Here is a 25,207-nt window from a genome sequence, read left to right as displayed (position 1 = left end):
TATGTATGAGCCTGAGGCAAAGGCGTGACCTTCTTTGAACTGTAATTTAAAAAGCAGGCATGTTGAAAGTACTCAGCTGATCAGACAGATTCTGCAGAGGTAAAGAAATGGGAGTTAGTGTTTCAAGGGCATGATCCTCTTTTGGAATTTGTAAAGAGCTTACCTGTGTACAGACTGACAGGCTGTTGTTAAATAAAAAAGGAACCTATCTGGTTCACCAGTGTGCTTCAGGGAAGGAAATCTACTATCCTTACCTGATCTGGCTTCATGTGCTCCAAACTCACAGCAACTTAACTACCCTCTGGGAAATTAGAGATGGGTAATAACTGCTGTGCCAGTGACACCCACATCCTGTGAATGAATGAAAAAAAATTTAAAAGGTGGGTTTCATGTTGATCCAACTTATAATCTTTTCAATGCTAACATTGATGTACAGCTTTCCAACAGGTTGCAAGACTGGTAGCTGCTACAAGCCTTCTGAGCTCTGATTTATTTAATCTCTTTTCTCTTGCTATAGGGTCCTGTTGGCTTCCCTGGTGACCCCGGCCCTGGTGGTGAGCCTGGACCACGTGTAAGTGTGAACAGAGTCTGAGGACCAGTAACAATGTTTGACTGAACTTTGCCCTCTCATTCCTTCTATCTCTGATTCCATTGAGGGCACCACTGCTGCCATCACGATTTGTTCTTGACAACTTTGGCGGCTGTTCATCTTTTTTTATCTGCTGCAGTCCATACGGTGGGTGTAAGAGGGGTGCATGGATGTACACCCAATGTGCTGGTGGGGAAGGACTTCTGAGATTTTGACCCAGCAACAGTGAATGAACTCAATGTAGATCCCAATTGGGATGGTGAGTGGCCTGGAGGAGCGCTTGCAGGTGGGAGGGTGTTCCCATATATCTACTGCCCAATCCTTACAGATGGTAGAGATTGTGGATTTGGAGTGTGCTGTTGGAGGAGGCTTGTTGAGTTGCTGCAGTGAGCCTTGTATATGGCACACACCGCTGCCCTTATGCATCATTAGTGTGGGAGTGAATGTTTTAAGGCAGTGGATGAGGTGTAAATTTATTGGGTTTCTTTATCCTGGATACTGTTGAGTTTGAGGGCGACACGGTGGCTCAGTGTTTGGCACTGTTGCCTCGCCGTGCCAGGGACCCGGGTTCGATTCCTGCCTCAGGCGACTGTCTGTATGGAGTTTGCATATTCTCCCCATGTCTGCTTGTGTTTCCTCCAGGTGCTCCGGTTTCCTCCCACAATCCAAAGTTGTGTTGCTCAGGTGAATTGGCCATGCTAAATTGCCCATAGTGTTAGGTGCATTAGTCAGGGGTAAATAATATAGGGTAGGGGAATGTATCTGGATGGGTTACTCTTCAGAGGGTCCATGTGGACTTGTTGGGCCCAAGGGCCTGTTTCCATACTATAGGGAATCTAATTTAATCAAAAGGATGTAGTCTTATTTCACATTCGTTCTATTTGAGATTGGAATCATACCATGTCTGTCACGTCACTCTCTTTTCTTTCTGTCTAGAGTCAGAACTACTTACGTTGCCTTCTGCTCCAGAATCTATACTGCCAGTTGATTTGGAACTTAGGTCTCCTTTAAACATCCCTTTCTGTACAATCTACAGGCCTTTGAAATAAAAGCTTATTATCAGGCAATTAGCCCACTTAGAATACACTCCCAGTCAGCTCCATATCAGAAAGTGCACAGTTTGAAACCTATTGAGTGTTGAGGCTGGAGCTTGGGCTCAGAATTATGACTCAATATTCGAGTGACTGTGACTGGCCTTATCCTGCCATGCAAGACTGATTGTGGCTGGTCCTAATGATAGTCAGAAATGATATGGCACCAGGTTCTAGACCAACAGGTTTATTTGAAACCACAAGCTTTTGGTTCGTAGCCCCTTCATGAGGTGAAGTGAGAGGAAGCACACACAACACAGAATGTATGCGCAGAGAAATCAAAGGCAGAGATCAAAAATCATACAATTGGTGAGAGTGGACTGTCGAATAATAAATCTGCAGCAGTCTGTCCAAATGTTACTCACTCTCATTAGACTTCAGCCCATTTTCAGACAGAAATCCTATTCATTACTTCCTGCGTGGCCTCTTGCTACCTTCTACTGTAATCAAGCACCATGTCATGTGCTTTGGGATCCTCAATCCAAAGAATCTTCCCCAAGTTCTCCATTCTAGGCTCTTCAGTTGAAACAATTAACCAAAGCAGAATTTTAGTAAATGTGAACTATGCTCTTTACATATAGAGACAGCTGTTCTAGATATGAAAAACTCACCCTCTATGTGGACAAGTTGTTCCAAATGAGAAAATTGCCCCTATGTATGGAGATAGAATGCACTAAATGTGAACACAGCTTCTATATTTAGAAACACACTGACTTAGATGTGAACACAGCTTCTATCAGAAAACAGGCTGTTCTCGGTATGAATATTGCGATCATATACAATGAGAAAGTGAGGACTGGAGATCAGAGCCGAAAGTGTATTGCTGGAAAAGCGCAGCAGGTCAGGCAGTATGCAAGGAGCAGGAGGATCGAAGTTTCGGGCATGAGCCCTTCCTGAAGAAGGGCCCATGCCCGAAACATCAATTCTCCTGCTCCTTGGATGCTGCCTGACCTGCTGTGATTTTCCAGCAACACATTTTCTGCTATCATATACAAGGACAGGCAATTCTAATTCACTGTCTCTATCCAAGGATAGGCAATTCTATGTTTGAACATTGCCACTTTTTTGTGAGCAGAGGTAGAAGTGGGTGAAATGTACTGCAACTTGCCAAAAGGACTATTCTAGATTGGCTGACAAAGGGCTTGCACTTCAATTCTACCTCTGTATACAGACAGCCTTTTGTAGTCAATACTGTTCCAATCTATGGATAAGGAACTCAAGATGTGAGTTTTGATCCTATGCACGAACAATTTCGTTTCAATGTGAATTCAGCCACTATTTGTCAACAGGCTGTTCCATATCTGAGTGTGATCCGTGTGTATAGAGGCAGACTGTTCCAGAAGTGAATGCTGTCCCTATCAGTTGACAGGATATTCTTTGTCTGAACATTGTCCTTATATGTGGACAGCTTCTCACAACCTGTGGGAAAATTGCCAGGAACACTTCTGCAGAAAGGGAACTGTGTTTCATGCTATCTTATCCCCACTGATATGCTCATTTGTTTATGTTGATTTTCTCCGTGAGCCTAAATCTGATCCTTCCACGCCGTCTCACCTCTATATTCCCATGCTTTTTTGCTGGACCTTACTCAAAACGCCTCCCATTTTTTTTTATATGACCTGTCAGTTCTGGATCAAAAGATGCCAGGGAATAGTCTCTGAGTCTGTTTTCTCTCTCCACGTGAGCATATTGTAGTTGTGCAATCTACTGCTAGTTTCTTCTTGGGGTAACAAAGTGTATTATTGGCATGTGTGCCTCCATCTTGGGGAACAGCAGATGTTAACCTAGCAGTTAACATCCTAAAAATAGAGGTGCACCTTTGTGTTCACAACTGATTGATTGTAGTCATTCTTATGCTGTTTTTTTTTCTCAATTTAGGGTCACGATGGTGCAAAGGGTGAAAGGGGAGAGACTGGTGAGCAAGGTCAAGCTGTAAGTAGTGATGGAGGGAGTTCTGAGTCTGCAATGTTCCTGATTACTCTATATATTGATTGACATCTGAAACTCACTATCTTTCCTTCTTTCACAGGGGTCTCCTGGTCCAACTGGTGAAGTAGGACCACCAGGTCCAACAGGAAAGAGAGTAAGCAAATATTTTAAAGAGTGTTAACCATTGAGAGAGGATTTACACATCATGTGCTTGAGACATATAATGTGATGATGCCATAGTAGTTGTGTTGAGATCGATAGCTGGGTCTGGGGCAGCTGTGTGAGACTTCTACTTGATACCTGGGAGGTGTGTGTATGTGCGTGTGTGTGTGTCTATAATACGCATCGAAAGACACCTTCAGGCCCAGCTCATCCATGTCGACCAGATTTCCTACACTAATCTAGTCCCATTTGCCTATGTTTGGGCCATATCCCTCTAAACTTTTCCTATCCATGTACCTGTCCAAATATCTTTTAAATCTTGTAACTTTATCCAGCTTTACCCACCTTTAACATTTCCTCTGGCAGCTCATGCCATTTACACACCATCCTCTGTACGAAACAGCTGTCATAGAGTCATAGAGATATACAGCATGGAAACAGACCCTTTGGTCCAATCCATCCATGCTGACCAGATATACCAACCCAATCAGTTCCACCTGCCAGCACCCGGCCCATATCCCTCCAAACCCTTCCTATTCATATACCCATCCAAATGCCTCTTAAATGTTGCAATTGTACCAGCCTCCACGACTTCCTCTGGTGGCTCATTCCATACACGTAACACTCTCAGTGTGAAAAAGTTGCACCGTAGGTCTCTTTTATGTCTTTCCCCTCTCACCCTAAACCTATGCCCTCTAGTTCTGGACTTCCCAATCCCAGGTAAAAGACTTTGCCTATTTATCCTATCCATGCCCCTCATAATTTTGTAAACCTCTATAAAGTCACCCCTCAGCCTCCGACGCTCCAGGGAAAACAGCCCCAGCCTGTTCAGCCTCTCCCTATAGAACAAATCATCCAACCCTGGCAATATCCTTGTAAATCTTCTCTGAACTCTTTCAAGTTTCACAACATCTTTCTGATGGGAAGGAGACTAGAATTGCATGCAATATTCCAACAGTGGCCTAACCAATGTCCTGTATAGTCCCAACATAACCTCCCAACTCCTGTACTCAATACTCTGACCAATAAAGGAAAGCATACCAAATGCCTTCTTCGCTATCTTATCAACCTGTCACTCCACTTTCAAGGAGCTATGAACCTGCACTCCAAGGTCTCTTTGTTCAGCAACACTCCCTAGGACCTTACCATTAAGTGTATAAGTCCTGCTAAGATTTGCTTTCCCAAAATGCAGCACCTCCCATTTATCTGAATTAAACTCCATCTGCCACTTCTCAGCCCATTGGCCCATCTGGTCCAGATCCTGCTCTTTTTTTAAGTCTTTCCCCTCTCACCTTAATCCTATGCTGTTGAGTTATAAACTCCACCCTGAGGAAAATATCTTGACTATCCTGTGCCCCTCATGATTTTATAAACCTCTGTTAGGACACCCGTTGGCCTCCATGCTTCAGAGAAAAAGTCCCAGCTTATCCAGCCTCCTCTTTTACTCGAACCTTGCAGTCCTTGTAAACTATTTTGTACCTTTTTCTGGTTTAATAACATCCTTCCCACAGCAGGGCAACCAGAATTGTATGCAGTACACAAAATGTGGCCTTACCAGTGTCTAGTACGGCTGTGACATGATGTCCTAACTTCTGTATTTAATGCTGTGACTGACAAAGGCAAACTTGCCAAACTTCACCACCCTCTTTACCTCTAATGCCACTTTCAGGGAACTATGTACCTGCACCCTTAGGAGTCTCCATTTGACAACAGTCCTCTGACCCTTACCATTAACTGTGTAAATCCTGACCTTGTTTGTCTTACCATAAGGTAGCACCACGTATTCACCTGAATTAAACTTTATCTGCCAGTCCTCAGCCCACTAGCCCAGTTGATCAAGATCGTCTTGTACTCTTAAACAGCCTTCTTCCCTGTCCATTATATTACCAATTTTGGCGTCATCTACAAGCTTACTAATCATGTCTTCTATATTTTCATCCAAATTGTTTATATATGACAAACAATAGTGGACCCAGCAGTGATCCTGTGACCCACTGCTGGTCACAGGCCCTCCAGTTTGAACAACAATCTCTATCACCTCCCTATGTCTTCTAATATCATTTTGCAACCAGATGATTAGGTCTCCCTAGGACTCTTGTGATTTAACCTCACTAAACAGTCTACCATGTGGAACCTTGTCGAAGGTCTTGCTAAAACCATGCTGACATCATCTACCACTGTGTCTTCATCAATTGTCTTGGTCATTTCTTCAAAAGAACTCAATCAAGTTATGCATGATTTCCATGAACAAAGCTACGCTGACTATCCCAAATCGTTCGTTGCCTTTTCAAATGCATGTAGATCCTGTCTCTCAGAAACCCCTCCAACAACTTACTGCCACGGACATTAGGCTTAGCAGTCTGTAGTTTGCTGGCTTTTCTTTGCAGTCTTTCTGAAATAATGGCACAACATTAGTTATCCACCAGTCTTCCGACACCTAACCCGTTGATAATATACGTGTCTTTCACAATTATCCCGTAGCTTCTCACAATATCCTGTGGTAGACTTAATCAGATCCCAGGGCTTCATGCATTTTAAGACCTTCAGTTCGCCTCTTCTGTAATGCGGACTCCACTCAAGCCATCACTATTTATTTCCGATTTCCCTAGCCTCCATGTGTTCCTCCACGGTAAATACTGCTGCAAAATATTCTTATCGGGATGGGTGTGTGTGTGTGTCCCTGTCTCCTGGGATTGCGATTGTTACCAGGACCTGGGAAGTGTACATGTGAGTACGGTCCTTCCCTGGGTCTGTGGTGTATGTGTGAGTGAGATGTTTATCTGGTTCTGAGGTGTGCACGTGTGAGTGAGCTTTTTATCTGGGTCTGCAGCCTGTATCTAGGATTTGAGGATTTTTGAAAGAGAATGCCATGAGGTGCAGTGGAAGGAACTGTTTAAAAGTTAACACAAGATTCGCTTCAGGAGGCATATTGGCATTGGATTGATGTATCAGCGTTGGACTACTTAGTAGTCACAAAGACAACTTTCTCATTTACCATCCTTCTAATCCTGATTTTGGATGTCTAGATGGGTTTAACATTTATTTTTGTCTTCTCGCTTTCTCATTTTTCTTAAAGGGTCCAGCCGGAGCTCCTGGTCCAGAGGGAAGAGAGGGCGAGAAAGGAAGCAAGGTAATGGATTTAGAGAATCTACTTGCTTTACCATATTTCCTGGAAGTGGTGAGGATTTGTGTATGTCAGTGAAGCGATAAACAGGGATGACGTGATTTGGGGGAGGAGGACTTGCATGCTCAAGCCTGCCTTACTGTGCAGAGTTTATATATGCTGAGGGTACCATGCGTTTCAGGTATTTGGAGGAGGGTTGCCAATGGTTGGATTGTTTGATTGGGGTGCATGATGCTTTGTTACTCATACAAAATCATCTTTAAACTTCCGAAAGTTTCAGCAGCTGAAGCCAACACGAACAGTTGCATCCTGCGAAGATCTCTGATCAAACAGTAATAAAATTGGGGTGGCACGGTGGCTCAGTGGTTAGCACTGTTGCCTTACAGTGCCAGGGACCTGGGTTCAATTCCAGCCTCGGGAGACTGTGTTGACTTTGCACATTCTCCTCATGTCTGCATGGGTTTCCGTCTGCGTGGGTTTCCTCTGGGTGCTATGGTTTCCTCCCACAGTCCAAAGATGTGCAGGTCAGGTGAATTGGCCATGCTAAATTTCCCATAGTCTTAGGTGCATTAAGTCAGGGGTAAATGTACGGCATGGGATTGGGTCTGGGTGGGTTGTTCTTTGGAGGGTCTGTGTGGACTTGTTGGGCTGATGGGCCTATTCACATACTGTAGGGAATCTAATCTAAAAAAAATCATCCTTGAGTTTTTGCCCAATTCTGAACTTTTCACAATTTGAATTTCGTTTGAGGTTGGAGGCATGGTATGATGAGAGGAAGCACAGGAGAGTGAGGGAGCAGCTCTGTACAGATTCCATGTCAGCAGTAGTAAGCAGCACGTTGGTTAGGCCACTTTTGCAATATTGCACTCAGTTTTGGTCTCCATCTATTGGAAAGATGTTGTGAAACTTGAAAGGTTTCAGAAAAGACTTACAAGGATGTTGCCAAGGTTGGAGGATTTGAGCTATAGGGAGTGGTTGAATTGGCTGGGCTGTTTTCCCTGGAGCATTGGAGGTTGTGGGGGTGACCTTATCGAGGTTTATAAAACCATGAGGGGCATGGATAGGGTAAATAGACAAAGTCTCTTCCCTGAGGTGGGGGAGTCCAGAACTAGAGGACATAAGTTTAGAGTGAGAAAGGAAAGATTTAAAAAGGACCTAAGGGGCAACTTTTTCACGCAGAAGGTGGTGTGTGTGTGGAATGAGCTGCCAGAGGAAGTGGTGGAGGCTGGTACAATTGCAACATTTAAAAGGCATCTGGATGGGTATATGAATAGGAAGGGTTTAGAGGGATATGGGCCTCGTGCTTATCAGGTGGGAGTAGATTGGGTTGAGGTATCTGGTCGGCATGGACAATTTAGACCGATGAGTCTGTTTCCATGATGGACATCTCTATGACTCTGTATTAGGTATTTTGGAAGTGGAAAATTGCTGGAGAGAGGAGATATATTGCTGAAGCTTTTCATCTTATATTTTTCAGGACTGATGTAAAAATTCCAAATTTCAAAAAAAAACTAGGGAAAAGGGTGCTGATTGGTTTGCTAGTTGACTCTTATTTAAAGTATGTATTTCCATGGGGAAGGCAATGAGGAGCTACAGGCTCCCTGAGCTCTCGGATGATATAATAAATATGCAAGCTTTAACATACACCTTGATTTTGCAGAGAATCGGTCTCTGTATTTTTAAAAATGCATTTGTGAGATGTGAGTGCAACTGGCTGGGCCACCATTTATTACATGGCCCCGGTTGCCCTTGAGAAGGTGGTAGTGAGCTGCCTTCTTGAACTGCTTCTTGAAGGCCAGCTACAATAAGTTGACCTCCAATATCATTAAAGAGGGAATTCCAGGATTTTGACCCAGTGGCAGTGAGTGATTTCGAGGGGAGTTGAGGATGTAGGTTTGCTCGTTGAGCTGGGAGGTTCATTTTCAGATGTTTCGTCACCATACTCGGTAACATCATCAGTGAGCCTCCGGATGAAGTGCTGGTGGTATGGCCGGCAGGAGAGTTGAAGTTGGTGGTGTTCCCACCAACTTCAACTGCTGTCCTTGTCCTTCTAGATGAAACTGGTTATGGGTTTGAAAGGTGCTGTCTGAGGATCTTTGAATTTCTGCAGTGCATCTTGTAGACAGTACACACTGCTCCTACTGTGTGTCAGTGATGGATGCTTGTGGATGTGGTGCCAATCAAGCAGGCTGCCTTGTCCTAAATGGTGTCAAGCTTCTTGATTGTTGTTGGAGCTGCACCCATCCATCACATTCATGACTAGTGCCTCATAGATTTGTGGCGTCAGGAGGTGAGTTACTCCGCCCCTGACCTGCTCTTGTAGCCACTGTTTATGTGGCGAGTCCAGTTGAGTTTCAGGTCAATGCTAACCCCCAGGATGTTGAAAGTGGGGGATTCAGTGATGGTAATACCATTGAATGTCAAGGGTTGGTGGTTAAATTGACTCTTGTTGGAGATGGTCATAGCCTGACATTTGTGTGATGCAAATATTATTTGTTGGTTGTCAGCCCAAGCCTAGATATTGTCCAGATCTTGTTGCATTTGAACATGAACTGCTTCAGTATCTGAGGAGTAGCGAATGGTGCTGAGCATTGTGCAATCATTGGCGAACGTCCTCACTTCTAACTTTTATGATGGAGGGAAGGTTATTGATGAAGCAGCTGAAGATGGTTGGGTCTAGGACACTGCCCTGAGGATCTTCTGTAGAAATGTCCTGGACCTGAGATGACTGATCTCTAACAAGCACCACCATCTTCCTATATGCTTCCTGATACCCATTGATTCCAGTTTTGCTGGAGCTCCTTGACACCACACACCACATGCCACATATGAATGTGTGTTGTTTCTCGGAAGTGTTAGTGAGCAATGTTTTCCGCTTGACCGATTATCCTAAATTGATTGTTAGTCCAGTTTCTGTTTTGGAATGAACGAGTCGTTTCGAGTTGGGAAAGCCTTTTGTTCCCCGTTTTTGTCTCCATGCCAAGCAGAGATGAGTTCCCAAGCAATCAGTGCCCTTTTCATATGCAGTGTAAATTGTTCTGATTAGTTGAAACTTGGCACTCTTGTGCGTGCCCTGACCTTTGCAAAACCAGAAGCTTTAGCAGCATGTCTCTGTTTTCAGCAATCTTAATGTGGAGGTGCTAGTGTTGGACTAAGGTGGACAAAGTTAAAAGTCACACAATACCAAGTTATAGTCCAACACGTTTATTTAAAAGTGCAAGTTTTCAGAGTGCTGCACCTCTGTCATGTCGTGGGGCAAGATCATAGGGCACAGAATTTATAGTTGAAGATCAAAATGCCGTACAACTGATGTAATGTATAGAACAAACCTAGATTGCTGTTAAGTCTTTAATCACTTTGAATAGGGATGCAGATTTCAATTGATTAATTGTAAATCCTAGAACTTCTTTCAAGTCACAGTCCTGAGATAGCTTAAGGTTTTATTAGTGTTTTTAGAAAAAAGGTGATATCTCAGCTCAGATTAAACATATGAGTTAGTCTGTCTGTACCCCAGCCTTGAGTAAGACTGCTTCTATTCCCACAATAGGAATTTATCACTTTGGAAAGGCACGGGCTGGTTAGGGATAGTCAACATGGCTATGTGCTTGGGAAATCATGTCTCATAAACTTAATTGAGTTTTTTGAAGAAGTGACAAAAAGGATTGACGAAGGCAGAGTGGTGAATGTAATCTGTATGGACTTCAGTAAAGCGCTTGACAAGGTTCCCAGTGGGAGACTGGTTAGCAAGGTTAGATCTCTTGGAATACAGGGAGAACTAGCCATCTGGATACAGAACCAGTTCGATTTGTAGAAGACGGAGGGTGGTGGTGGTGGAGGGTTGTTTTTCAGATCGGAGGCCTGTGACCAGTGGTGTGCCACAAGGATCGGTGCTAGGTCCGCTACTTTTCATTTATATAAATTATTTGGATGTGAACATAGGAGGCATAATTAGTAAGTTTGCAAATGACACCAAAATTGGAGGTATAGTGGACAGCGAAGAAGGTTACCTCAGATTACAATGAGATCTTGATCAGATGGGCCATTGGGTTGAGGAGTGGTAGATGAAGTTTAGTTAGATAAATGCGAGGTACTGAATTTTGGGTAAGCAAATCAGAGGAGAACCTGTACACTTAATGGTAAGGTCCTTGGGAGTGTTGCTGACCAAAAAGACCTTGAAGTGCAGGTTCATAGCTCCTTTAAAGTAGAGCCGCATATATATAGGATAGTGAAGAAGTTTAGTATGCTTTCCTTTATTGGTCAGAGTATTGAGTACAGGAGTTGGGAGGTCCTGCTGTGGCTGTACAGGACATTGCTTAGGCCACTTTTGGAATATTGCGTATACTTCTGGTCTCCTTCCTATTGGAAGGATGTTGTGAAACTTGAAAGGGTTCAGAAAAGATTTACAAAGATGTTGCCCGGGTTGGAGAGTTTGAGCTATAGGGAGAAGCTGTATTCCCTGGGGTGTCGGAGGCTGAGGGGTGACCTTATAAAGGTTTATGAAATCATGAGGGGCATGGATAGTGTTAAAAGCCAAGGTCTTTTCCCTGGGGTCCAGAACTAGAGGGCATAGGTTTAGGGAGAGAGGGGAAAGATATAAAAGGGACCAGAGGGGAAAGGTTTTCACACAGAGGGTGGTGCATGAATGGATTGAGCTGCCAGACGAAGTGGTAGAGGCTGTTACAATTACAAGATTTAACAGGCATCTGGATGGGTATATGAATAAGAAGGGTTTAGAGGAGTATGGACCAAGTGCTCGCAAATGGAATATCTGAGCCATTTGGGCAATTTGGACCAAAGGGTCTGTTTCTGTAATGTATATCTCTATGCCTGTATGACTAATTGTGCTGCAAATGCAAATTCATGTGTGTGTGTGTGTGTGTCATATATATAGTATAGTGGGGTCACCTGTAGTGTGACGCATTACAGGTGACCCCACTACACTTATAACACACTCTCACTCACTCTCGCTCTCTCTCTCAGACATATAGACACATGCATGCATACAGACATATTCTCACACACTCTTGACACTCCACAGATCCCCCCCCCATACATATTTTCTCTTTCTCTCTCTCACTGTGTGTGTGTGTGTGTGTGTGTGTGTGTGTGTGTCTCTCTCTCTCACGCGCGCACATACACACGCATACACATCCTCTCACAGGCATATACTCCATCAAACCTGTGCTCGCGCACACATTCTCACTGTCTTCCTCTCGCCCACACACACAAACACACACTCTCTCTCTCTCTCTCTCTCTCTCTCTCTCTCTCTCTCTCTCTCTCTCTCGCTCTCTCTCGCTCTCTCTCTCTCTCTCTCCCCCCCCCCCCCCCCCCCCCCCCCCCCCCCCCACTCCCTCACACATGCATGCATGCACACACATTTAAGTCTATGGGGTGAATTTGTATTTGTAGATACATTCTATTTTGTTCAAAAAGCACACAATCTGTAGGCAGTCAGTCCATGTAATATTTTATAAAAAATCGTATTTTGGAAATAGAACCAGTCTGACTCAAGGTTGGGACACAGACAGATTCTACACCATACTTTTAATGCATTGTCTGAGCTGAGATGTCACTGTTTTTTTACTACTGATAAAACCTTAAGTTATCTCAGGGCTGTGACTTGAAAGAAGTTCTGGGATTTACATATTAATCAGTCAAAACCTGCATCCCCGTTCAAATTGGTTAATGACTTAACAGCCATTAGATGGTACACACTGCTGCCCCCGTGTGTCAGTGGTAAAGGAGGTGAGTGCTGAATGCGGTAGGTGCCAGGTGTCAAGGCTCTTGAGTGTAATAGTTCTTGGATTTTGAGGCATCTGTCATTGCAGATGGTCATTGCCTGGTACATTGGTGACGCAAATGACAGTTGGAGTGTCACCTCAGTTGGGTAAGATGTTAGCATGTCCAGATAAAGAAGGAATTAGAATTAATCAGGGACTGCACTCTCAAACTGTTGCCCATTTCTTGAAACATATGAGCATTGCTGAAGATGGGATAGACTGCACCATTTGGGGCATATTGGCAGGTTGTGCTCATGGTTGACTGGAGAGTGTGGTTGTGGTCACACTTGAAGGTTGGTGAGGGCTCCTGGAATGTCCTTTGCTACAACGTATACAAAGGTCACTGGCTCTTGGAATCAAAATAGCTACTAGCTTGGGCACAGCTTCCCGTATGGAAGGGGGCTTGAGAGATGTGTTGGGTGTGTGGTTGGGGGAGGGGGAGCGTGAGGTGCAGATGCTCTTTGAGGTAACTGTGTGGTTAGAAAACAGAAAGGAAGAGGGGCTTTCTGACCAGGCCAGTTGATGGGGCACAGCATCTCCAAACTCAAATACTGACTGCTCCTCTTGTGTGAACATGTTCATTCACTTGTTGCTTTTGTTTTTATTTACTTTCAGGGTGAATCAGGAGCCAAGGGACCTCCTGGGAAAACTGGTCCGATTGGACCGCAGGGCACGCCGGGGAAACGTGGTCCTGAGGGTCTCCGAGGAATTCCTGGTTCTGTGGTAAGTTCCATGGTATCAATGAGAGGTGGGAGGGCATTGCAGAAACTGGCTCTCCTGCACATAGTGTTTAATGGGAAATCTCCCACGCCTTTTTAAAGTTGTTCCTCAAGCAGTATCATCAGTGTGTTTGACAGTGACACTGTCGGGCATGGTCCAGTGGGACTCGAGCCCTAATGGGACAAACGTCAAAGAGCTTTTCTCCCTGTTTTCAGTTTAGAGGCTACACACCAAAACAAAAGTTCTGCTTTCACTTTTCTGAGCATTCAGTGGTTATGGGTACTGGTGTTTTCAAATCAGGCTGCATAGATGGCCCCTGGTGCATGTGCTGGATCTTTGAAGGTGCTATCCAAACAATCCCACTGCTCTGTTGTTCCCCTTCCTGTTGCATTACTGGTTGATACTCTTCAAATGTTTATCCTGTTCCCTTTTAAAATTTGCTATGGAATCTACTACCTCTGCCGGTAGTAGAGGTACCAAATCACAGTATACACAGAGTAAAAACAGTTCTCCCCATCTCTCCTCTTCCACAAACTGTGTTCCCCAATTACTGACTCTCTAGTCACCTTTCTTAAGATGTATACCTCTATTAAGATCCCCCTCAGCCTTCACTGTTTTAAGCAGAACAACCCCAGGCTCCAGCATCTCCACGTTTATTGTGGTTCTTCACCCCTTTTCCCATCCTAGTTCCATTTAGCACTGGCTGACTATCTCCTGGGGAGCAATATTCAGCGTACTGCAAAAACTAGTGGTAGGGGTGATCTAATTCCTGAAGGTTCTGGGTGGTGCAAGTGCACAGAAACCCACAAGAGCCAGAGAATTGTGCAGCAGTTCACAAACACCATCAACACACGTGCTGGAGGGTGGGAATGAACCATGCTGGTTTGCATTGGAGTGCAACCTACATGCAAGGATAGGAGATTTTTAACCACTCCTTGGGTACTGACCACTGGATGTCTAGAGCCACTGCACCAGACAGCTGGGCTGTGAGTCTCATCCAGTGACACGAGGTGACAGATGGGTCACCAGCTCTTACCTCCCTCCCTCAGCTTTTCTATCCTTCAGCCTCCTGCCCTGCTCTGTCTCCTTTCCTCCATTCCTCTCTATTCCTCTGCCTCCCACTGCCACACTCCATAAGATCATAAGACATAGGAGTGGAAGTAAGGCCATTCGGCCCATCGAGTCCACTCCGCTATTCAATCATGGCTGATGGGCATTTCAACTCCACTTACCTGCATTCTCCCCGTAGCCCTTAGATTCTTGATGTCTCGAGGAATTATCAATCTCTGCCTTGAAGACATTTAGCGTCCCGGCCTCCACTGCACTCTGCGGCAATGAATTCCACAGGCCCACCACTCTCTGGCTGAAGAAATGTCTCCGCATTTCTGTTTGAATTTTCCCCATCTAATTTTAAGGCTGTGTCCACGGGTCCTAGTCTCCTCGCCTAACGGAAAAAAATTCCTAGCGTCCACCCTTTCCAAGCCATGTATTATCTTGTAAGTTTCTATTAAGTCTCCCCTTAATCTTCTAAACTCCAATGAATACAATCCCAGGATCCTCAGCCGTTCCTCGTATGTTAGACCAACCATTCCAGGGATCATCCGTGTGAATCTCCGCTGGACACGTTCCAGTGCCAGTATGTCCTGCCTGAGGTGTGGGGACCAAAACTGGACACAGTACTCCAAATGGGGCCTAACCAGAGCTTTATAAAGTCTCAGTAGCACAACGATGCTTTTATATTCCAACCCTCTTGAGATAAGTGACAACATTGCATTCGCTTTCTTAATCACGGACTCAACCTGCATGCGAATCCTCGACTAGCACTCCCAGATCCCTTTGTACTTTGGCTTTACAAATTTTCTCACTGTTTAGAAAGTAGTCTATGCTTTTATTCTTTTTTTCCAAAGTGTAAGACCTCGCATTTGTTCACATTGAATTCCATCAGCCATTTCCTGGACCACTCCATCCCCCTCTGCGTTGTCTTACAGTCTTACCTCAACACTGTTACTGATATCTTGCTTCCTCTTGACAGGGTGAACAAGGAACTCCTGGATCCCCTGGACAGACAGGTCCTCCTGGTCCAATGGTAGGTAAAGATTGCAGCCTTTCACTTTATCTCCAGTTGGAGAAGAGAGAGATCATCTTGATTGAAAAGGAGTGCAGAGAGAGTGTCAACACGAGGGAGCGGTTAAGCTCCTATAATAGCACTAAGCTTCATGCATCTTTGCCACTGTGTGAGTGAGGGGATGAATGGTATATCTGGGTGGTGTCCAAGGAGAGCGGGTGTGTCTAGGTATCCTAATATCTAGGCTGAATGAATGGCTCTCTGGTATCTCACTTTTTTGGAACCTGGTACATTGAGATATCTTTGTCTCCAGTATCTCTCTGTATCCCAGTATCCGGGTTTCTGGAACTCATTGATGCCAGTTCTGTCATATCTGGCTCTATCTGTGTTATGTTATATGTGATATGTTAGATTTTGTAGTCATGTGATATCGACACTTTCTCACTCTAATTCCTCTTAGGGCCCCCCTGGATTACCTGGCTTGAAGGGAGATGGTGGCCCTAAGGGAGAGAAGGTAAGACCCACAAGTCACAATGAAGTTTTGTGTGTGTGTCTATGTCAGACATCTCAGTTTTAATACTGAGGGCCAGAACAATAGGGCTCTCACTTTTAGCACCTGTGAAGCACCTTTCCTAAGAGCATGGATGAAGCAGGACCATCAACTCCCAGGGAAGCCAAGTAACAATGTAGATATGCACATGGTAGACTGACTGCCCTTCACGTGCAGTAAATTCTGTTTCATTTTTCAGTGGGTTTGCTAGAATTACCCTGAGGACTTGGATTAAAGTTCAGAAATCAAATGCATTGCCCATCTATTAAACCACGGCCAGAGGGCAGTCACTCTCATTGAACCATCTCCACAAATTCCACATATCATCTCCAACAGTTCTTGTTTATATTAGTGCCTTGAATGTAGAAAGCCAAATTGAGGTTCTTCACAGGAGCATTATCAGAGAAAGGAGGTGATATTCAAATTAATGCTCATGATCTTCGTTAGAAGATAGGTTTAAGTACGGTTTTAAAGGAGGCAAGAGATGGAGAGAGGCTGAGAGAAGAAATAGCAGGCAGCTGAATGCACAGTTGCCAAATAGTTGAGTGGTTAAGTTCTGGGACATTTTATTGATTCACAAGATGAGGGTGTTGCTGGGTGGGTCAGCATTTATTCCACATGGCTAACCGCCCTAGAGGTGGTGCTAGTCAGCTGCATTCTTGATATGATGCAGGTCAACTGGTGCACATGCAGTGCTGTGAAGCAACTGTGATATTTCCAAGCCTGGCTTGAGAGTCACCTGGTGGAGAACTTGCAAATGGCAGTGTGCCCATACATCAGTTGTCCTGGGCCCTTGAGGCAGTGGAGCTCGTGGGTTTGGAAGGTCCTGTCAAAGGACCTCTCGGGGTTGTTTGCACACAAGTCCATAATTAGAGGGACTCAGATATGCATGAGTAGAATACACGTGCGGAGAAAAGGCGAGCTATCGGAGGCACTTGAAAACAAATGTGGAAATTTTTAAAAATGAAGGTAATGCTTGACCACAAGCCAATGTGAGTGGACGAACAAAAGTCCTTGCTGTGAATTGAGAGGTGGGTAGCAGAGTTTTGGGTCCATGTGTGTTTCTGCATTGACTCTCTTGAGATTCTGTGCTTGCCCTGTTTAAATTTCATGTCTATTTACCATTGCATTTGTCTTTCAGGGTCACCCTGGCCTGATTGGATTGATTGGACCACCAGGAGAGCAGGGGGAGAAGGGTGATCGAGGCCTGTCGGGTCCACCGGGAAGAGAAGGACTTAAAGGCGACACTGTAATTACTTTCAACCTTCATGTTTAAAATGAACACCAATTTCCTGCAGTATTTCAGCATTGCTGTTTAACATAGTCCCATGGTACTTGTGTTGTGGTAATAAGTCTTTACAGCTCCCACAAAGACCCGAGTCTAATCTCTGCTGTGTAAATGGGTGTCAGCCATTTAGCCTTAGTACTGCTGGGCTAGGGAGAGGAGTGATCTGACTGGGCTCTCGGATCCATCTCTTTGATACTGAGCTTACCTGTACAGTCATTCAACTCTCTCCAACTATGGTGTTAAGGACCCAAGTGACTGTTTGTTCATTTGTGGTCTTAACCTGTGAGGGAGCTGATCCTTTCAGCAATGACAAAACAGGTGCAAAGAGTCATTGGCACATCATGTCCATGTTATTTCTAACCAGTCCTTGGGCCTAAAGTGTTTTCCCAAAATCACTGAACTGCTGTGGTGCAGAAGGCGACTGTTCGGTCTGTTGTGCCTCCTTTTACTCTCTGAGTAGTTTGACTTCATGCCAACCTCCTGTTTCTTCCCCTTAACTCACGGTCAGTGCAATTTCAAATTCCCAGTGTTATGACGCAATTGCATTTTGTCATTGTACAGTGCTCTTGTAGGCAATGTACTCTTGTACAATGTTGTCACACAGCCTGTCACAAGGTCCTTGTTTGTCTGTTAGCATTCAGTAGTTACTGGCACAGTCTCCAGGTTTTGGCGCTACGACAAATCCAGGCATAAACCAAACGTTCCACCCCAACAGCCCGCTTTCAGAGACTTTTTCTCACCACAAAGGTTTTCACTCATTTCTATATTACCAGTTGTAAACTGTGCCAGCGTCTTGCATATGGAGGATAATTGAAGAGACTGAGTCATTTGGGAATAATGTCAGAACGTGATGTTCATTTAGAAGATCACCTGTGATCCAGTTGAATGGTGTAGCAGGCTGAAGGGGCTAAATGACCTAGACCTGCTCTTATGGTACAATGTTTTTGGACTGTTATTTTTTTGAAGGTAAGATTCCTTCATTGATGTAAGAACAGCAACCAGGCGCTGTTTATGTGTGACAGATACAGGATGCATACTGTCTCTAGTCTTTCAAAGCTATTCACAATTTGAATTTTCTGACTCCTTAGCCTTTATTTTTCAAAAGAGAAGCGATGTAATCTGTCAATTCTTTTCTGAAATGTTTACCCATGCATTTCTGTTATCACCCCTGTAGGTTGTTATTGTATCTTCTCTTGAGTTTCTGTCCTTTATAAACGTGGTAACCGGAACTGCACCTAATACTCCACAAACTGCTGACAAGTGAACATGTCAACATTATAATGTTAACTGCCCAACACTGTAACTATAAACTGTTAACAGCAATCATTTGTATTCAACTCTATGACGCAGTGGGTCAGTGGGGTGGCACGCTGGCTCGGTGGTTAGCACTGCTGCCTCACAGCACCAGGGACCCGGGTTTGAACAGCTGTCTGTTCTGGGCACAACTGGGCACTTTCTCCCCATGTTTGCCTGCATTTCTTCCAGGTGCTCCGGTTTCTTCCCACAATCCAAAGATGTGCTGCTCAGGTGAATTGGCCATGCTAAATTGCCCACAGTGTTCAAGGATGTGTAAGTTTGGTCATTCTTTGGGGTAAATATAAGGTAGGGGATGGATCTGGGCGGGTTACTCTTCAGAGGTCAGTATGGACCAGTTGGGCCAAATGGTCTATTTCCCCATTTTCAGGATTCTATGATACATATAGTGTTTTGCGTAAGACTGTAGAAATCTGACAGGGGTAGCGTCAAGATTAGTTACCATTTAATCCTATTGGAGGTTTCAGCCGAATCTAACCTGCTTCCCCAGGCCCGAAGTCCTTACCAATAAAAATCAAATGAACTAATATGCAAGGGGTTACAGAATGTTTGGCACAAATTCTGCAACACGAGTTTACATCGTATTTTGGGTCAGTTTAAAGACTGCACACTGAAAGCTGGCCCGAGTCACTGTGTATAGGACACAACCCCAAACCAGCGAAAATTAGTTACTGTGATGAGATTCCATTCATTGTGCGTATTTCTGGTCACTGGGAGATATTTGTTCAAATGTTATCCTAACCATTTCAAAATCTTCTGAATGCGGTATGTATAATTTCAGTTTACTAGGACAACAATGCCACAAAGCTTCTAAAGGCATTTGAATTTAAAATCATGTTGTTCACAGGTGGTGGTTAAGTTTTTTTAACGTGACAATCAAACCTCATCCAAGTCTTTAACGTTAAGCAAGATTTTAAGAGCAGGGATCCTGGGGGAATATTATTTTGTGGAGAAGAGAGTAACTGTAGGCCATAAGGTAGTCACTGAGCAATCCAATCTCTCTCACCTGAGAAAGTGGTGAGATTGTCGGACTCATTGACATGGAGAGTGAGTGGGTTTAGATGCATTTAAGAAGAAACTGAATCAATCACGTAAAAGAAAAATTTTGTAAAAGGAAGGCTTAACTCAAGAGGAACTGAAACACCAACTTGGACTGGTCAGGAGAATGGACCTGTTTCTGTGCCTTATGCTCTGTGCAATCCTGCATAAACGTTACAACATTGCATTGCAGCATTAGCTTATTGCAGTGCTTGGTGTGTTACAGTGTCAAGCAGCTATGGTGAGAATTGGTGTTCGACAAGTTGGCTGGGCATGGGAGAGAAGTTAGGTAAACAGAGAGCGCCTTAATCAGAACAAAAATAAGTGCCACATGGAGGCGGAGCAGGGGATTAAATTGCACCAAACACACTCAGTGAGACAGCAAAGAGGGAGAGAAAGAGATAGGAAAAAGTCCAAATTTTCTCAGTCTGAGCTTGTATTTAATTTTCACCTTATCTTTTCTTTGGTTCCAGGGTATTTCCGGTGGAACGGGACCCGTCGGTCCTCCTGGTCCTCCTGGATTACCGGTAAGGTTCACTCCTAGCTTGAAGACCATGGTATTTGGGCGTCATTGAATGCAGCAACAACCTGAAGCCAGCTTGGGTGTTTTTGGACCCAGTTGCTCAGTTTAGTGGTAGTGGAGTGTTACAGCAGGGGACATGGGAAGAAGGGGGAGCCAATGGATTTACAATAGCGCCACCAGCTTTAATGAAGTTTCTGCTTTCAGAGAAACATGCAGTTGAAGAAAGGGCATTAGGGAAGGAGAGGGGGCGCATCTTCAAAAACCTCTCGACCCATGACACTCTGTCCGTGTTAATACTTTCATACCTCAGCGATTCAAAGCTGCATTTTGCACCACCCATTCACCCTTTCCAAACTCTGCTGTCCACCCTGGACTGGATATTCCTGTCTTGTGACTAACTTTTCAAGGCTGAGATTACAAGCTTTTTGCCAACTGAGGAGGATTCAAGGTGTGAAACAGGGAAGTGGAGTTGATGACAAAGGTCAGCCATGATATTATTCAACAGCAGAGTGGGTTAGAGAGACTAAATGGTCAACACCTGCTCACCTTCAGCTTTGCAGGGGGAGTCTTGATTTCTGGTGGCTACAACCATGCAGATATTGCTTCCTATACAAATTCCAGATTTGGGGTGGCTGTTGATGAACCTCAAGAAACTACAAGTCGTTCTGCTGTAATGCAATGGTTACATTTTTCTTCAACTCAGCACTATAGAAAATTGCACAATAGAAAACTGCTCTCAAAAATCACGCTGTATGAAATCGCCTAAGAAAATTGCTATAAGTTCACATTATCCAAACATCGATCATGTTATAGCCAGTACGTGTTAATGAAACACACATTATGCCAGAATGACCTGTACTATGTAGGATAAGACCGTTGTTCCATCAGTCCTCATCCAAACCCGCGATGACCAGTTCATTGTGACTAACTGAATCCTTTAATCAACTTCCTCTTCATCCCCACCTAAGCAACATTGTTATAAAGCAAAGTCCTCCAGATGCTGGAAACCTGAAATAAAACCGCAATTGCTGGAGAAATTCTGCAGGTCTAACAGCATCTGTGGAGACAAAGAGAGTTAACGTTTTGAGTCCAGTATAACTATTCAATGTACAGTTAACTGGCCTCAAAACATTAACTTTACTTCTGTTTCCTCAGATGCTGCCAGATCTGCTGAGTTTCTCCAGCATCTTCTATTTACATTACACCGACATTGATTGAAGTGAGTTTCAGGCTTTTGACCTAGCAACAATATTGGTACAGAGATATGGTTGCGAGCCAGGATGGTGTGTGATTTGGAGGGGGTCCTGCAGCAGGTGGCATCTCCATGCATCTACTGCCCTTGTCCTCCTAGGTGGTGGAGGCCCCAGGCTTGGAAGGTGAATCGTTGAAATTTATTTTGATGATGGTGCTCACTGCTGCCACTCTTTGTGGGTGATGGACAGAGTCAGTGCTGACAATGGTGAATATGTTGTGAATCAAGTGGAATACTTTGACCCAGATAGTGACCCAGAGTCTGTCTGGAGGAATAGGAGGGCCCAGCTCAAGAAAGAGCCCTCTTCATGAGCGATCTTACTTGGAGAAGCACAAAATGGACAAGGGTGGTTTTTCACAATTTTTATGGCAGCTAACAAATGTGCAAGTTCTAAAAGATAATCAGTACTCAAAAGAGTTAATATTCCAGTTTAGATATGTGGATTACTGGTAAAACACTTGCTTTGGGTGTTTTTCTTCATTGCAGTTTAATGTGCTGAGGTAAGCGGTTGCCTCTGGACATTGGAATAAAAGCGAAATACTATGGATGATGGAAATCTGAAATAAAAACAATGCTTGAGAAACTCAGCATCAGTGGAGAGGAAAACAGAGTTAACATTTCAAGTCCAAAATGATTTGGAGGTGCTGGTGTTGGACTGGGGTGTACAAAGTTAAAAATCACACATCAGCTTATAGCCCAATAGGTTTATTTGGAAGCACTAGCTTTCAGAGCATTGCTGATGAACCACCTGATGAAAGAATGGCGCTCTGAAAGCAAGTGCTTCAAATTAAACCTGTTGGACTATAACCTCGTGTGATGTGATTTTTAACCAAGTCCAATATGACTAAACTTAGGGCGCATGGTATTGGGGGCAAAGTACTAGATTGGATTGAAAATTGGTTGGCTGATAGGAAACAAAGGGTAGTGATAAACGGCTCCATTTCGGAATGGCAGGCAGTGACCAGTGGGGTACCGCAGGGATCCGTGCTGGGACCGCAGCGTTTTACAATATATGTTAATGATATAGAAGATGGTATCAGCAATAACATTAGCAAATTTGCTGATGATACAAAGCTGGGTGGCATGGTGAAATGTGATGAGGATGTTAGGAGATTACAGGGTGATCTGGATTAGTTAGGTGAGTGGGCAGATGCATGGCAGATGCAGTTTAATGTGGATAAATGTATGGTTATCCACTTTGGTGGCAAGAACAGGAAGGCAGATTATACCTCAATGGAATTAATTTAGGTAAAGAGGCAGTACAGAGAGATCTGGGTGTTCTTGTACACCAGTCAATGAAGGCAAGCATGCAGGTACAGCAGGTAGTGAAGATGGCTAATAGCATGCTGGCCTTCATAACAAGAGGGATTGAGTATAGATGCAAAGAGGTGCTTCTGCAGCTGTACAGGGCCCTGGTGAGACCACACCTGGAGTACTGTGTGCAGTTCTGGTCGCCAAATTTGAGGAAAGACATTCTGGCTATTGAGGGAGTGCAGCGTAGGTTCACCAGGTCAATTCCTGGAATGGAGGGATTACCTTACACTGAAAGACTGAAGCGACTGGGCTTGTATACCCTTGAGTTTAGAAGACTGAGAGTGGATCTGATTGAGATGTATAAGATTATGAAAGGATTGGACACTCTGGAGGCAGGAAACATGTTTCCGCTGATGGGTGAGTTCCGAACCAGAGGACACAGCTTAAAAATACGGGGTAGACCATTTAGGACAGAGATGAGGAGAAACTTCTTCACCCAGAGAGTGGTGGCTGTGTGGAATGCTCTGCCCCAGAGGACAGTGGAGGCCCAGTCTCTGGATTCATTTAAGAAAGAGTTGGATAGAGCTCTCAAAGATAGTGGAATCAAGGGTTATGGAGATAAGGCAGGGAGTGGATACTGATTAGGAATGATCAGCCATGATCATATTGAATGGTGGTGCAGGCTCGAAGGGCAGAATGGCCTACTCCTGCACCTATTGTCTATTGACTCTTTATGAAGAGTCATCCTGGACTATGTTAACTGTGCTTCTGTCTCCACAGATGCTGTAAGACCTCCAGCATTCTGTGTCTGTTTCAGATTTCCAATGCCCACAGTATTTTGACTTATTTGATGATTATGGGGACACCTTGCTTGATGCTGGACTCCTTCAGCCAATTCTGCTGCAGCTCTGGCTGCTGTCTACTTTGAGGTGTATGACATTACTGTGTTGGAGATGCCTTCACTGCTGTCTTTCTAATGTGTTTCTGGTTCCATTCTTGTCTTCTAGGGTCCGCCTGGTCCTAAAGGGTCGAAAGGTTCTCAGGTGAGTCAACTCTATTCAAAACTATGTCTGAGAGTGAGGGTAACATTGCAGCCACAGTCTTTTAGAGAACCCAGACAGAGAGCACGTACCTCGACTCTGGGATGAAATGTTGATCGTCTCTGTGGAATGCTAGATTCTTTAGAGAACCACTTTATCACTGCAGCTGCAAAGAAGCTCGTTGTAAAGGGAGAGCTGTGAGTAAGAAATTCCATCAGTGTCCCCACAGCACAATTTTAAAGAGAAGGTGAGTTCTTCCTAGTAAGATAGGCCAATATGTATCCCTCAACCCGTACCATTGAAACAGATGGCCTGGGTTGTTGGTGCAGTTTGGCTGCAGTGATTCTCGCACTGTAACAATGACCAAAATTCACAACAATGCTTTCGCAGTAAAGCACTTTGGAGAGGTCCTGAAACTGGAAAGGCCCAAAATTAAGTAATTTTCACAACCTGTAAAGCTCACTTTTGTGGGGTTGGGGTGGGAGGGAAGGCATCTGCAGATTGAAACTTGACAAGAGTAACAACTTTGAATATTGAGAGTGTTACCCCAGAATTTGAACAATCTTCACCCGTTGTGCCTGATGTTGGGTTAGAATCTGAAACAAGTGCATGATTGGAACCAATCTGTTGAACATACCAGACGACTGCTCCATTGCTCCTTCGTACATCTTTCCAAAAAGATGCATCAAATATGTCCATCACCCAGCAATTCACTAGACCTTGTACGTTCATTTCCCCCTCACGTCTAGCAGACAGCTCAAAGTTTGAATGTCCTCTGAGACTAGAACTGGAGCTTGAGATGCAAACTTTAGTGACGAGGTTAGATTGAAGAAGTTGCAATTGTTCTCCTTGGTCAGAAGAAGGCTAAGAGGGGATTTGATAAAGGTTTTCAAAATCCTGAGCAGGCTGGATATAACAGTTAGGAAGAAGCTGTTTCGGCTCATAAAACAAAAGTGGTCAAGAGGGCATTGATTATATAATGACCAAACAAGTAAGGGTTATGAGAGATCAATCTTTTTACACAGTGAGTAGTTACAGAATGGAATGCATTGCCAGGCAGTGAGGTTGGGACAGGTTAAATTGAGGCATTCAAGAGGGCCATTAGATAGTTGTTTTGATGCAGATGGAGTGCAGGGATACAGGGTAAAGGCAAGGGATTGTCAGGACGATATAGAAATGGTGCAGATACAGTGGGCTAAATGGTCTCCTTCTACAACAATACAATCCTGTGATTCTGAGAGTTGTACAGCAGTGCATGCAGCCAAGGTGGCTGTGCAAGGCCAGTCTTGGTGGGCTGGAATGGACTGAGGTCTCCCTCACCTGGGTACTTGGGATACTGAGCAGAATCTGCCCAGCCAGGTTCCTCAGTCACCTGTCACATCAACGCCCTGCGTTGTGCTCATAGAGCAGTGCTGATGTTGACTGAAGCCTTGTCCTCTGTGTGGCTGTGGGTGAGTTTGGGATGGGACGATCGATATGACCCTT

The 25,207-nt window shown here is 44.3% G+C and overlaps 1 protein-coding gene across 1 annotated transcript in view; it reads left to right on the top strand.

The window, feature by feature from the left end:
- The window catches only part of LOC132832897 (collagen alpha-1(V) chain-like), a 109,619-nt gene that overhangs the window by 69,834 nt on the left and 14,578 nt on the right, over nucleotides 1–25,207 (top strand). The window contains exons 39-48 of the mRNA XM_060851109.1: nucleotides 518–571; nucleotides 3,559–3,612; nucleotides 3,710–3,763; nucleotides 6,848–6,901; nucleotides 13,294–13,401; nucleotides 15,431–15,484; nucleotides 15,924–15,977; nucleotides 17,155–17,262; nucleotides 20,127–20,180; nucleotides 23,690–23,725. Of these exons, the coding sequence (XP_060707092.1) occupies nucleotides 518–571; nucleotides 3,559–3,612; nucleotides 3,710–3,763; nucleotides 6,848–6,901; nucleotides 13,294–13,401; nucleotides 15,431–15,484; nucleotides 15,924–15,977; nucleotides 17,155–17,262; nucleotides 20,127–20,180; nucleotides 23,690–23,725 (630 nt within the window). The remainder of the gene's footprint in view (nucleotides 1–517; nucleotides 572–3,558; nucleotides 3,613–3,709; nucleotides 3,764–6,847; nucleotides 6,902–13,293; nucleotides 13,402–15,430; nucleotides 15,485–15,923; nucleotides 15,978–17,154; nucleotides 17,263–20,126; nucleotides 20,181–23,689; nucleotides 23,726–25,207) is intronic.

This window comes from Hemiscyllium ocellatum, chromosome 35 (assembly GCF_020745735.1).
Source record: "Hemiscyllium ocellatum isolate sHemOce1 chromosome 35, sHemOce1.pat.X.cur, whole genome shotgun sequence".
NCBI classification, from domain to species: Eukaryota; Metazoa; Chordata; class Chondrichthyes; order Orectolobiformes; family Hemiscylliidae; genus Hemiscyllium; species Hemiscyllium ocellatum.
The sequence above is the reverse complement of the archived record's forward strand: the minus strand, read 5'-3'. Positions and strand labels throughout refer to the sequence as shown.